General features: G+C 39.2%; 1 protein-coding gene across 3 annotated transcripts in view; it reads right to left on the reverse strand.

The window, feature by feature from the left end:
• Positions 1-14,129, reverse strand: part of ano1a (anoctamin 1, calcium activated chloride channel a) — a 30,423-nt gene that overhangs the window by 10,626 nt on the left and 5,668 nt on the right. For 2 of the 3 annotated variants that reach the window (XM_058077658.1, XM_058077656.1), the window contains exons 3-15: positions 13,392-13,739; positions 12,494-12,592; positions 11,163-11,314; positions 9,145-9,199; positions 8,553-8,604; positions 7,111-7,166; positions 6,926-6,967; positions 6,613-6,677; positions 5,545-5,679; positions 4,261-4,421; positions 3,612-3,697; positions 1,510-1,521; positions 1,182-1,253 (exon numbers count right to left, since the gene is read on the reverse strand). In XM_058077658.1, coding sequence (XP_057933641.1) covers positions 1,182-1,253; positions 1,510-1,521; positions 3,612-3,697; positions 4,261-4,421; positions 5,545-5,679; positions 6,613-6,677; positions 6,926-6,967; positions 7,111-7,166; positions 8,553-8,604; positions 9,145-9,199; positions 11,163-11,314; positions 12,494-12,592; positions 13,392-13,739 — 1,335 coding nt within the window. The remainder of the gene's footprint in view (positions 1-1,181; positions 1,254-1,509; positions 1,522-3,611; positions 3,698-4,260; positions 4,422-5,544; positions 5,680-6,612; positions 6,678-6,925; positions 6,968-7,110; positions 7,167-8,552; positions 8,605-9,144; positions 9,200-11,162; positions 11,315-12,493; positions 12,593-13,391; positions 13,740-14,129) is intronic. The other variant, XM_058077657.1, reaches the window with a different exon arrangement.

The following is a 14,129-nucleotide window of genomic DNA, read 5'->3' on the forward strand; positions in this document are numbered from 1 at the left end:
TGACATATCCACTATAAACAAATGTATTCTTTGCATCTACATGGATGAACTTGAGTTTTACTGACATTCACATTCATGCAAATGGGTGTAAATTTCTGGATAATGAAAAAAAAATCTCAATTTCGACTTTACGGAACGTAACTCATAATGATTGAAAAATCAATGGAAATCTCGCAGCCAATAGCAATAAATTCAGCCTTAAATGAAAAAAACTTAAATTGGCCAGTAGGCTTCATATGCGTACATACAAGATGATTGTCAAATTGCACAGGAAGACTGAGCCCACTGTACTTCCCAAATATTTACAGTGTGTCTTCACAGCTTAGTCCGCCCCAAGCTATCACGTCATCGTCAAGGAGAACTGGGTCAACATACTCAGGCACCCCAGCCTCCATCTTTGTACAAAAAAAATACTTACTCCTTCTCACAATTGGTTGGAGGAGATGAGTAAGCAACAGTGGTTATGGGGGAGGGGTTACGTAATGTAATGCTATTTATGTATCGAGAAATATAACTGAATATACTTTATATATCACTATATATGTACATAGTGAGCCCGCCATGGTGTAGTGGTTAGCATTCTGGACTTTTGAGCGGATGCCCAGGGTTCGAATCTCCACTAGTAAGCATCATTGGTATTCATAAGGAAGGGCATCTGGTATTTAAAGGGCCAAATCAGTATGCAGATCAAAAAGATCAGCTGTGGCGACTCCATAACCAGGAAAGAGGCAAACAAAATACTTACTAGAACCCGATATGGGATTTTTGGGGCCGATGCCGATACCAATATATGAGGGCTAGCAGAAAGCCGATGACCAATATATGGGCTGGAGCCATGGCTAACTACTGCACATGTTGAATCTAACGTAATGCCCACACACTCTTCCCTTCTGCCTGTCAATACTATGAAAATACAATATGTATCAATTGAATGCATTTTGCTCATTAGCACAGTTTGATACAATAGTTGAGCATTTTAAAGTAATGATACAAGTGTAAATCCATAGCAACACAACTCCGCTTTTAAAAGTTTATGACAAAAATAGTTGCTGAATGAATTTTGTCTTTTGTACATATACACTAAACAGACAACACAGCATACAACAAATTCAATTTAGAAAAACACAAGCAAAGCATTTTCAGTCAGTGCTTACTATGATGGATAAAAATATTGATTTTACCTTTGAGGTTGAATTTTCTTGTCTCATTGCTTTTTGCATGACACGAAGCTCGTACTCAGCTCGGTTATGGTCCTGGAAAAGAAATCAAACACCTGAAAGTAAACCATGAAACACACTATAGAAAATAAGACCGGTTTGTTTCAGGGACAGTTTGTGCAGGACCACCAATAGAGGAGTTACATGAAGGTAAGGAAAGAAAGCACCCCAAGAAAGAAAGCAGCGTAAAGTGATAGAGAAAATATACACCGAGTGAAAGAGGTTAGTCTAGCAGTAGTGCTGGAAAACCAAAAAGCCATCATAGAAGTAAAAAGGCGAGTCATATCCAAACCTTGTGTTCCTCCTGCAAAATGAACATCAGAAAAAAGGGACAGACTGTCAGCCAGTCACATACAATGCACAATAAGTGATAAATAACTTAATAATAATAATGATTATAATAATAATAATGCTATTCCACTGTTAGAATATGAAGGCGTAAGTAAGCATTTTCAGAAGCATTGCTGGAAAACCGCTGGTATTTTTCTAGTGTCATTTATACAGTGGTACCTTGGTTCTCCCAACTAACAAGTATTTTTGGACATTGTTTGAATTTGTACAATTCCAGTTCCGATTCTTCATTTCTATTCTGGTTCCCAACAATTGTCGATTCAAAAGCTTTAAAATGGCAGTGTCATAAAGGTTTGCATGGTTTAAATGAGGGCGCTAAACAGAGTTCTTTATGATCAAGTACTCCGGCATTAAATCACGTAGCCTGTGTCAATCTGTCAAACTGAAGCTATTTAGATTTTACAGACTAGTGTTGATTCTTACGGCAATACGGGACAAAGTGACAAAATGTCAGCTCAACACGGGTGTTGGCGACCCCATGTGACGCAACAAATAATGTAGGGTTTGCCACTGCACACCGATTATTTTGTATGATCGGCTTTGAAAGGTATTTAGGCATGAAGTTTACTTTTTTAATGAAGGATAATAAAGAATTTTAATGAAGAATTTGGGGGGCAGAAATAATGAAATAAATAAAGAAATTAACATTCAAATTGTTGGACTTTTTACATTTAAAAATAGCTACCTCATTTTGATGGCAGATATAAATTGGAGAGACTATAGTTGACTGAGAAAGTGTGAACAAGCAATGAGCCAACAATTTGAACATAAAAAAAATTGGGAAAAAAATAAACATGTAAAGTCAATATGAATGAAGACATTTGCTTCACATTCCCTGTCAGTTACTCGTCAAATACAACTTTTTTTCATCTATGGCTATAATTTCAACTTTCAGTTCTAAGAAAAACACCATATTACCTGCATTTACTAATTATTCTCTCGCTTTACATATCATATATACAAGGGTGTGCAACTCAGCCCGTATTTGTGTTTGTTGAGGTCAGAAAAGTATTTGTATTTGTAAAAAAAACAAACTAATATAATATTATAATATAATATAAAATTACAAATATTAATTACAATAATAATATTTAGGAATAAATTGGCCGATTTTTTTTCATAAATCCACCAATGAACCTGTAAGGAAAAATAATAAAAGCCATAACTTCATGGAAAAACTAATAAAATGTCATTGTGAACATGAACCCACCCCACACTAATGTCAACGTGCCAAATACCACCCAGAAGTGCATCCAATTCCACACAAGTTCCCAAGCCTTACTTACTTAACCGTTGCAAGCCAATGTGAATGTTACACTGTCAACAGCCTTAACGTTACCGAGCTAATGCTAACAGAGCCAACGGGAGAACGCCCAAACGCAATAGCAACTAAATGCAGCACAACGGAATAATCTCCCGGTCAAACTCTGCTATTACTGAGAGAGAAAACTCTTTTGGACCATCCCGCATGTGTGTGATGCTCTTAAACTTTTGATCATCTGCCAAACAGCCTCACTTTAATTGTTCATTCATTCATTCATTTTCTACTGCTTATCCACACAAGGGTTGCAGAGGGGTGCTGGAGCCTATCCCAGCTGTCTTCGGGCGAGAGACGGGGTACACCCTGGACTGGTGGCCAGCCAATCACAGGGCACATATAGACAAACAACCATTCACACTCACATTCATACCTATGGACAATTTGGAGTGGCCAATTAACCTAGCATGTTTTTGGAATGTGGGAGGATGAACATGCAAACTCCACACAGAGATGGCCGAGGGTGGGATTGAACTCGGGTGTCCTAGCTATGAGGTCTGCGCACTAACCACTTGAACGCCGTGCAGCCCCACTTTAATTGTTGTTTTCAATAAATTACTTTTTCAAAGTGCTTTTTGTCACACTCCCGCTTCTTGCTTTTACATGTCGTATCTCTACTTAAAACCTCATTAAGATCCAGATTCAGCTTATTTATCTAATTATCTCACCTTGCAGGAATCATGAATGCATAATAATAGTTTCCAGATATACTATATGGTTCTCACCTCCTCTTCCTCTCCAAAACCCGTCAGGTCCCAAACATAATTCAGTCGGATCTGCCGCCTCTTCCAGTGCTCCATGAAGAGAACGGCTACACAACCAAGAAAACACCATTAATAAATAAAATCCATTATGTGTTTACATATTAAAAAAATGGAAATTGAAGCAGCATTTGTTCATGTGCAACTAATTGAGTTGTTGACAGTGGTTTTAGTCATGTGTGCACTGACCAGAGCCACCTTCCCCTGGGCGGGCCAGGGAAGGGCACCATTGGTCATGTGGTGCATGTGCTCGCTAGTTCCTCCTCTTCCTGCAAATTGTGGTTGCTGGCATGTTTTGCATTTTGTTCCATGACTGCACCATAAAGAAACCCAATACTGACTGAAAAACCAAGGCACATACCAAACCGCAACAATGTTGTACCATTACACTAGTAATGGAACTAGTACCTTCTTTTTTTTTTTTAACTAGTACCTTCATATTTTGCTGTATCAGTCTTCGTGTCTTCTGAATAAGTTGTACCAGATAAATGTAACTTAATTTTATTTTTTTTAAGTAGTACTTAAAAATATTTAGCAAAATACTAAAAAAACAAGTCCCCTTGTCAAAAAGACATCCAATTAAATAAAATCAAATGGAATATACGGTATTTACCCCACAGGGCCATGAAAATGGAGAAAAAGACGGTTGCCGGGTTGTCAAAGAGGTGGCTGGCTCGGGCAGTACCACATGCCGTCACAAGCTTCCAATAGCTACAGGCACTATCGCAAAGCGGGCACATGGTGATGTTGTTCCTCGGATCACAAATCTCCATACTGTAACAGGAAATAGCAGGACAGTCAAATTAGAACACACCAAAAGATTCACGGAATATACAGTAAAACACAAACAGCCCTGTCCTCTTGCTTGTTTTCTTTCTAAAATGCACATGACAGCCAGTGAATGTGTTTTATGTGGATGGATGTATAACACCAGAGTCAGGAGAAATGAAAGGATGTATTTGTGTGGACAGAAAAGATGAAAAGATATTAAATTGTTTTTGAAAGCAAATCTCTTGGGAAAATGGGATTTTGGTTATGGGCCAGGCGCACGCTCCTAATCCAACGGGTGCTGAATCGTGAGGTTTGTTTTTCTACTAAAAATTCTATCATACCAGCTTATCTAATCTTCCATACAAAATTAAGCCCTCATACACATACACACACACAGTGTGCACACATGCACACACACACACACACACACAACCATTTAGTTTAGTGTAGTATTACATTAAGTCATAAATAATGATTAATTCACTTTAATATCTAACTCTTTCATTTTTGTAGTGATCTGTGAGTTGATGCAAAATAAGACACTGTTGAGTTGTGTATAGTAATCATTCACTCATTCATTTTCTACCGCTTATGCTCACCGCTTAACAAAACATTATTAGTTGTTTTGTTTTCATATTGTAATGACCCTTAGAGGTGTTATGTGTTGTATTTGTGCATGTGTCGACATGGCGAGAGAAAAAGGGGTGACGGACAGGAAGTGATGTAAAAAAACACATTGGAGTTACATATTTGTGGCGTGGGTTACGGCCGCAACAGTAGCCCTTGTAGGAACTGTTGCTTCTTGGACCTTAATAAAAAAAACGGCGTTTGTTCCGCCTATCTGGTCTGGTGTTTGGCTGAGCGCAGAGTGTTACAATATTACAATTTTTTGTGTGGTTTCTCTTTAATATTTCAACTTTACACTATTAAAATGATGTTCCTCATATTACGATGTTATTCTTGTGAAATTCTGCCCTTTTCTCATTGGATTACAACTTTTTTTTCTTATTGCAGAATTTTGACGTGATCCTAGAACATTTACAAACCAGTTGTACATATGCAGTAGCACTAGGTAGTATAACTACCTAGTATAACTACTATGGCTACTCATGGCTCGTAAATATACCTTGGTATGTTATCATCAACAGTAGCACAACCATAGAGGAAGACAATGACTCCAACGATGGCTGCAGGGATCAACATTTGTGTGTAGACTCCCAGCCACGCAAAGTACAATCCAACCTTCTCCCCAAAATATTTCCTGCGGGCAGAGAAACCAAAGAAAAATTTAACATTTACAACATCTTTATGATACTCTCTTTAAAGGGGACTTATTATGCTCATTTTTCAGGCCTTTGTATTGAGTTGTGGACACTTATAGAGTAGCTACACACAATAACATGCACAGAAAGCTTTCTAGATATTCCAGAATCTCCATCCATTTTCCAATATTTGTTGTATGTGTATATGTGTGTATGTGAGAGACATGTCCAGTTCTCTCAGTATATGTGTAGCCTGCCCATTTTGTTCTGCGTCCTGATTGGCTGTTAACCATTGTCAATCAATCTCCTCTGTGCACCATTGTCATGTTTCCTCTTTACTAGCGATCGTAGTTGTATAATCACTAGGGCGCCATTATGGAATACTGTAAATGAATCTTCCTTTCATGGGGATCTAGCAGGTGGAATAAAACACTGCAACAGGAGCAGTATGTTTTAACAAGGATACAAGGAGACTATGATGAGGCACGACAGAGGAGTGAATACGGTGAGTCACTTAATAATTTATTGTGTCCAAGAAATTGATCATTAAAATTAAAACATAATCTGAACTTTGACTGTTTAAACAAGAGAGAAATGTGTGCCTGTCTGAGAAAAGTGTACAAAGTGTATGGTGAGGGCTTTTATAGCCTTTAAACATACAGTTTATAATAATTTCAAATAAATAAGGTTGGCTACTTCATGGATTTCAGTTATTGCGGGCTATTATGGGAACCTATCGCCTGCAATGAACAATGGAATACTGTCCAGCAACTTTTTGCCTTGATTTGCATGCATTCTGCATATAATATGGTGAGCGTCTTGTCATGTTATTAATACATTGCATGAGTCCAACCAGGCTCTTAATGTATTAAAAATTAGACTTGAAATAACACTCCTATAACCACATCCGTGTTGTGTGCCTTGGCTCTTACCTAATTAGTCCAATGGGTTGGTACTTGTAGAATACACTGTAGCTGGCCCACTCCTCATACAATGTCTGTTAAGAGAGTTATTATACCATTTAAATGATGTAAAGTATGTGATAATGTAAGAATAGCACTTCTCATTCTTTAAGTTTATTACATATCTATTTACGTATCTGTACTGTACAGACTCAACTCCAATCTGAAAGCAGTGAAGGTTGTGAAGCATACAACTGTATTCAAGAGTCATACTGCATGCTGGATGAGCACGATAAGCCCAATAAATCTTAAATAACAAATTTCTTTATTACTGAGCCGTTACCTTTCTGTCATTAGGTTCAGCATTCACTCCTTCAATGTCACCCTGTAAAATTCAAGCAAAAAAGCACAACAGTGTCACTATTTGTCACATATTCCTTAAGATTGTAACATAAATATAGATGACCTTTTGTATTAGAAACGTTTTTACTCCACATGTGTTTGATTTGGATTGATGGTGATACTCACATCATGAAGGGGGTAAGCTGCAGTATAAACACCATTGGCCAGTAGACTGGTAATCCCTGTGAAAATCATTCATCAATCATTCATTCATTCATTATACTCCAAAACAAAAATACATGGAAACTAAAAAGTTACATCTGACAAACAAAAAACTTTTAGTAAAAAAAAAAAAAGTAATTGCTGTTATGGGTGTCAGGGAAGGAATATGAGGGAAGACAACTTGTCCAAACTGTTCTAAAACTGTTCCTGCTAATAGATGACAACAACTCCACAATATTATGAATGGGGAGGATTAAGGGTACAGAAAACTGGGCAACCTTGTGAATTGCTGCAGCAATTAGTTTCCTCTGATTATTCATTCATTAATTTTCTATGCCGCTAGGGTCACAGTAATAGACATGTTGGAGCCTATCCCAGCTAACTTTGGGTGAGAGGCGGGGTACACCCTAAACTGGTGGCCAGCCAATCACAGGGCACATATAGACAAACAACCATTCACACTCACATTCATACCTATGGACAATTTGGAGTCACCAATTAACCTAGCATGTATATTTTGAGAATGTTCAAGAAAGCCAGAGAAGAAAGACCCGGATACGTACAGGGAAAACATGCAGCCTCCACCAGATAATGTATGTCCAACAGAGATTCAAACCCAAATCTTCCAGATCTTCTGTGTAACCAACATGCTAACCAGCATGCATAACGTTTACCTCATACGCTACCATGAGCTCAAAACAGAAAATGCCTAGAAGTCCACTGGAGCGACCAGTGGGTTCTGTAATGATAATTGTTAGCATATAATTTGCTGTCCTAATTATAGTCCCTCAAAGGAAAATTATATTTATACTCTGTTGTCTACATTTTGTTGCATTCCATTTGACTCTGGGTGAGAGGCGTGAGCTACCCTAAACTGCCAGTCTGGATTTAGGCTGATGCAAAAAACACAGATAAAGCATTGAACAAGGCACTGAATACACATCCTTCCATTTTCTTCCAGTTATCTTGGTCAGGTAGTTTCAACTGGTGAGCTTGAACGTCTTTGTCTCAGGCCACCTCCTGCAGTTCCATTGGAGGGGGAGACACAGTGGCACAGGCCAGCTGGGACACATAATCCCACCAGTGTGCCCTCCAAGCTCCTGAGCTACTTGTTAATGTGAAAAGCAGTGGCTCTACTATTAGCTCCTCTGGGATGACGAAGCTCTCCACCCTGTCACTTGTGGGAGGCCAGTCACCAGTCAGTCAGTGACTCATTTTGCTTCCTAAACCTGTAAAAGTGTTTTTTTTTGTCTGTGACACAGTACTTTGTGTTGTGTATTGCTAATGAGCGGATCAGTGAGCCCACACAAGTCAAAGGTGTAGTGCTTTAGGTGCGGAGTGTGCCGAGGCATGAAATAATTGGCTTGTGTGAGTGTGCTCTTCAAGTCATCTTGGAGACTTCTTACCCATTGAGTATGTAGCCCGGGTGCATCTTGTCCTTTTGAGCACTTCATACACCTGAAAACATAGCAAACACTTCAAGTCAGGAGAAGCTAGAATTCAAATGAGAAATGATAGATAATACAGGTCCCATGTGACAAGTATGACTATATACGTATATGTACAGTACATACAGTACAGTAGAAACCATTCTTTGTGCCCAAAAACACGAGTCACAATTAGTATATGCACATCACACATCATCCGGAGCCTGAAGCAGCCCTGCACACAATGAAAGTTCCTCCTGCACTAAACGTGCTACATAGTGTCTGCATACTTCTAAATCTGTACTGAGGCAGTACGCATTCCCAAAACAGCAATTTGGGGCCGAGGCTTTATAGTCACAGCCAGACAGATGATCACATCGCAGACCTCCAACTCATTTATTATTTGTTGTTACAGTCCATGCCACAATGTACATACATAAAGGCTTGATCTATTCTATTCTATTCTATAAACATACCGATTGAGAGAATTATTAGGCACATTTATATTTATAGTCAGTTGATAAGTTGTTTGAACCCTTGTTCAAATTGCTTGCATGAAGCTAATACTTACTATTGCACTCCTGGTCTTGCTGTCAAAGAACTTGTCTCTGTCTGACAGATCAAATCTAGTGAAGAAAACCAAAACAAAAAACAGTTTAACTATTGTCAGGATTTTGCAACTACATAATAAGCTATCACTACATAAGTCAAATTAAAGCAACAGGCCCTTCATTCACAAAAAAGTAATTTTCCCAGAAAGTCATTAATACATGTTGCCAGAAGGGTGAGCTGTTGGAGTCAACATGTACATACAGTCCTCACTCGGGTCACAAGTATGCTGGAGCCTATCCTAGCTGTCTTTGGGTGAGAGGCGGGGTACACCCTGGACTGGTCATCAGAGAAACGCAGTGCACGTATATACACAACCATTCACACTCACATTCATACCTATGGACAATTTGGAGTCGCCAATTAACCTAGCATGTTTTTGGAATGTGGGAGGAAACCGGAGTACCTGGAGAAAACCCACGCATGCACGGGGAGAACATGCAAACTCCACACAGAGATGACCGAGGGTGGAATTGAACTTGGGTCTCGTAGCTGTGAGGCCCGCATGCTAACCGTTGTGCAGCCAATAATATAACATTTCATGTCATGTTTCATGTCAACTTTTATTCTGTAAAATTGTGGAATTTCTCACAGCCAATTCACACTGTCTATAAAACATTTGCAGCATTTCTTGAAATGCTTGCTTTATCGTACTGTATTAAAGAGTAGCATTTCGTAGGCGATGTATTAAACGACACTATGGGAATGCACACCATTTCACACTGTTCGGTTTGTGTTTACTTTGCTGATCAAACATTTCAGTGACTGTTGACTTTCGGTTTGTAGTGTTTTTTCACAGATGGGGAAAGTGGTTTTGGGTGGGTATTTATTTATGATGTCATCACTTTTGAAAAAATTCGGCATACTGGCTCATACTGGTTTATGGGCTCACTTTGCTCACTACCAATATTTCCACCATGGGTCCATGGCATTTGGCTTTGCAATCATCTTTTTACCCCGTAAAATCTACTTGCATTGCTCCTCTCAAGGCTGTCATTACACAATCCGGTGCTACACAAATGTAGAACATGTCCGATCTGCCTATTTTTCGTCAGTCACATGTTAGGCATGCGTAATCTATGCCATTCGTCTATCTATTTTATGCCAGCAATATAGATCACCCCCACACACACACTCCCAAACACATTAGGATTTGAGAAATTACAACATAATCAGTATTTTTTTTCTTAGATCACATGTTGCAAGTGGATAAATTACCAAATAAGCCCTCTTTTTAGACCAAGGCATTTACAATGTTTGGATGGGTCGGTTTACAAAGAAAAAGTAATCCATCGTTGCACTCTGCTTCGGGTTTACACTGAAATATCACTGCTGCATTTTGTGTTGTTTTATTGTAGTTATGTACTGTATGTTGTACAAGGTACGGCTGCACGGCGGACGAGTGGTTAGAGCGCAGGCCACAGAGCTTGGATACCAGAGTTCAATTCCACCCTCGGCCATCTCTGTGTGGAGTTTGCATGTTCTCCCTGTGCATGCGTGGGTTTTCTCCGGGTACTCCGGTTTCCTCCCACATTCCAAAAACATGCTAGGTTAATTGGCGACTCCAAATTGTCCATAGGTATGAATGTGAGTGTGAATGGTTGTTTGTCTATATGTGCCCTGTGATTGGCTGGCAACCAGTCCCCCGTCTCTCTCTCGACAGCTGGGATAGGCTCCAGCTCCAGTTATGTTCGTAACTTCTACGTATGCACAACAGAAAATGAGGCAAGTATATTTCATTAAAATTCAACTCTACTTTTGACTTCAAAGAAACGTTGGTCAATTCAATAAAATACAAGGCATGTCGATTTTTTTGTATGGCAAAAATATCTAACCTTAACACTATTGTATCAAATCCAACCGAATTACCCCGAATGAAAGGTTTAAATGGTGATACTATACATCACAACTGGGTTTCAGTCTACAAAGATACAAGCATATGATGTCAACAGTGTTTGCCCAGTTGGGGATTTTACTCACAGGTGCTCCTTCTCTCTGGAGAAAGGGTGACTGAGGGATTTCACACTTTGTGGCTGAAGGGTGTCCACTTTTGGGTGCAGAGGTGCTGTGACTTTGTGTATGAACAGTCGAATCTTTTCAACAATATTACCTCCTTGTTTCACATCAAAAACCTACAAGCAAGAGGAGGGAAATGTTCACTTGATTCTGGTAGAATTCAGAGATTTCAAGGAACAATACAAGCAGTTTATGTTTACAAAATACAAGGAAGGAAGAGTCTTGAACTTGTTCAGTTATTATTATTTATTATACTAATATAACGTCTGATCTGGGCTTTTTTGCCGATAATCGACATGCCGATATTGTCGAACTAAATTTCCAATTCAGATATGTGTCACATACGTACCTGTACATGTGGTGGAATTAACAAATATGTATCTGTTTTCACAACATGTATGTGATGGATAAAACATCTGCATCAGCTGACTGTATACAACATTGTAAAACATCTGAGAAATACTTTCCATCAGGCATAGGCTGTGACATTTGTTTTAAAAGTCAGCAATTTGCATTTTTTCATCATCAAGAAGTCCAGGGAAGATAATCAAGCATAATAATTTTCATGTTGGCTTAGCACTCTTAGTGGCGGAGCCAGCAATTTTTCATTGGGGTGCCCAAGGTGAGACCATGACTCACATAAAAATAAATAAATAAAAATGATACCTGAAATGTCTAGATGGACAGATTGAAAAGAATATTGGGATATATGTCGTATATCAATATTCAACCTAAATATATCAAGATATGAGTTTTGGTCCACATTGCCCAGCCTGAGAAAAACCTATATCAGTACATCAAAAATATCATCCAACCCTATTTTAATAGATTTTAATGAAATTTCCTCTACAGATAGATATTAAAGTGAGCTTATATTCTACACCCCTTTTATCTGGTCCTGAAGCTCTGATCCATGAGTTTGAAAGACTTAAAGTTGGACCGTTGTATAATTTGACGTGTCCAACACTCAGTATAAACCCGATTTCAAAGACAAAAAGTAATGTACCTAAGAAACAGTGAGGAGTCCAGGGTGTCCAGACTACACTAGTGAATTAGTGAAGCATTCTTCGCAGTGAGCAAACAAGGTAATTAAAGAGAGAATGAGAGTGTGATTGGAGACTTAACAAGGAAACGGAATGCAACAAAATATCTGGATACCTGATAGGATTTCATATTTAATTGTCCAAACATGTGATATGTGCGAAGAATGAATTTGTCTGAGTACTGTATAGCAGTAAATAAGTTTAGTTCAGTGTTTTGATGAAGCCTTTAGGGATGGACTCGTTTGTGTGTACCTTGGTTGTTGGCATTTTAAGTTTCATGAACTCAGCCTCCCGACAAAGGACATTCCATGGAGCATGGATCTTCAAAAAGACAACTCCCGGAATCTTATTCTGTAATAAAACAGATCTTTGGATAACATGTTTCATGAATCCATAAGCATAACAGAAGGCATGTCAGAAAATGAATGAATAAACGGCTTATATGTGATATTCTTATATACGCGATAACACTCAAAAGAACAATTCAAAAGACTAGAGTCGTTCGCTAACATCACATACCGTATCTATGAGCCAGCGCATAGACACTGTTAGATATCAGTGAATAATAATGCGCCACATTTTACACCGGTAACATTAATGGTAACAGTAATGTTACAATGGTTACAGTAAAAGGTAACATTTGAAATAGTAATGGATTCAATACTGGTAAACATTCATTCATTTTCGACTGCTTATCCTCACAAGGATTGCAGGGGTGCTGGAGCCTATCACAGTTGTCTTGGGGCGAGAGGCGGGGTACACCCTGGACTGGTGGCCAGCCAATCACAGGGCACATATAGACAAACAACCATTCACACTCACATTCATACCTATGGACAATTTGGAGTCGCCAATTAACCTAGCATGTTTTTGGAATGGGGGAGGAAACCGGAGTACCCGGAGAAAACCCACGCATGCATGGGGAGAACATGCAAACTCCACACAGAGATGGCCGAGGGTGGAATTGAACTCAGGTCTCCTAACTGTGTGGCCTGCGTGCTAACCACTCGTCCTCCATGCAGCCCTACTGGAAAACAATATTTTCTACATTTTCTGTATCTTCTTGATAATCCTTCAATACAAAACCTGCTCAGCCAAGACCAGCATACCTGCTATAGAAATAAGATATTCAAACAACTACCTTTCTTACCTGCTCATCCTTTTCCAACTGCAGCCCAGTCTCTTGGAGGTTCTCTTCAAACTCTTCCCGCCGGAACCGCTTATCATCTTCATGATAATCAGTCTGTTGTTCTTGGGCAGCAATCTCTGGGTCCTCTTTGGGCTGCAGCGGTGCACGGCTGTTTCTCAAGCTCAGACTGCGTCGGAGCCGGCGAACAAAGTTGCCGTCTGCAAACTTGGGAGGTTTGCGCCGCGCACTGTTGGGTTTCTGAATGTGATAGGCCAGCACGTAGTCCACTCGCCGCTTGCCATCAGCAAAATATGGGCCCAACGCAACGCACAGGGGAGTTCGGTCATCAACATTAAGATTTTTCATTTGCTAAAAGAAAAGTGAGAAGGTTAATTAATTAAAGAAACCTTGGTTTACAAAACTTAGCATGACTTTTTATGCATTGAACATTCAGGGTATGGACATTGAGATGGTGACATCTTACAAGAACCTGGGTGTTCACCTCAACAATAGACTGGACTGGACTCATAACACAAACGCAATACACAAGAAGAATCTGCTCAAGAGACTGACGTCTTTTGGAGTGCAAGGGGCACTCGTGAAGACGTTCTATGATGTCTTCATAAAACTTCACCCTTCACATTGAAAGGGTGGAGGAAAATACATTTCTGGGGATCACAATAGATGAAAATATGGGCTGTAAACCTCATATTACAAATATACAACATAAGGTGGCCAGAAATATTTCTATATTGAACA

Source organism: Doryrhamphus excisus, chromosome 7, assembly GCF_030265055.1.
Source record: "Doryrhamphus excisus isolate RoL2022-K1 chromosome 7, RoL_Dexc_1.0, whole genome shotgun sequence".
Lineage (NCBI taxonomy): Eukaryota > Metazoa > Chordata > Actinopteri > Syngnathiformes > Syngnathidae > Doryrhamphus > Doryrhamphus excisus.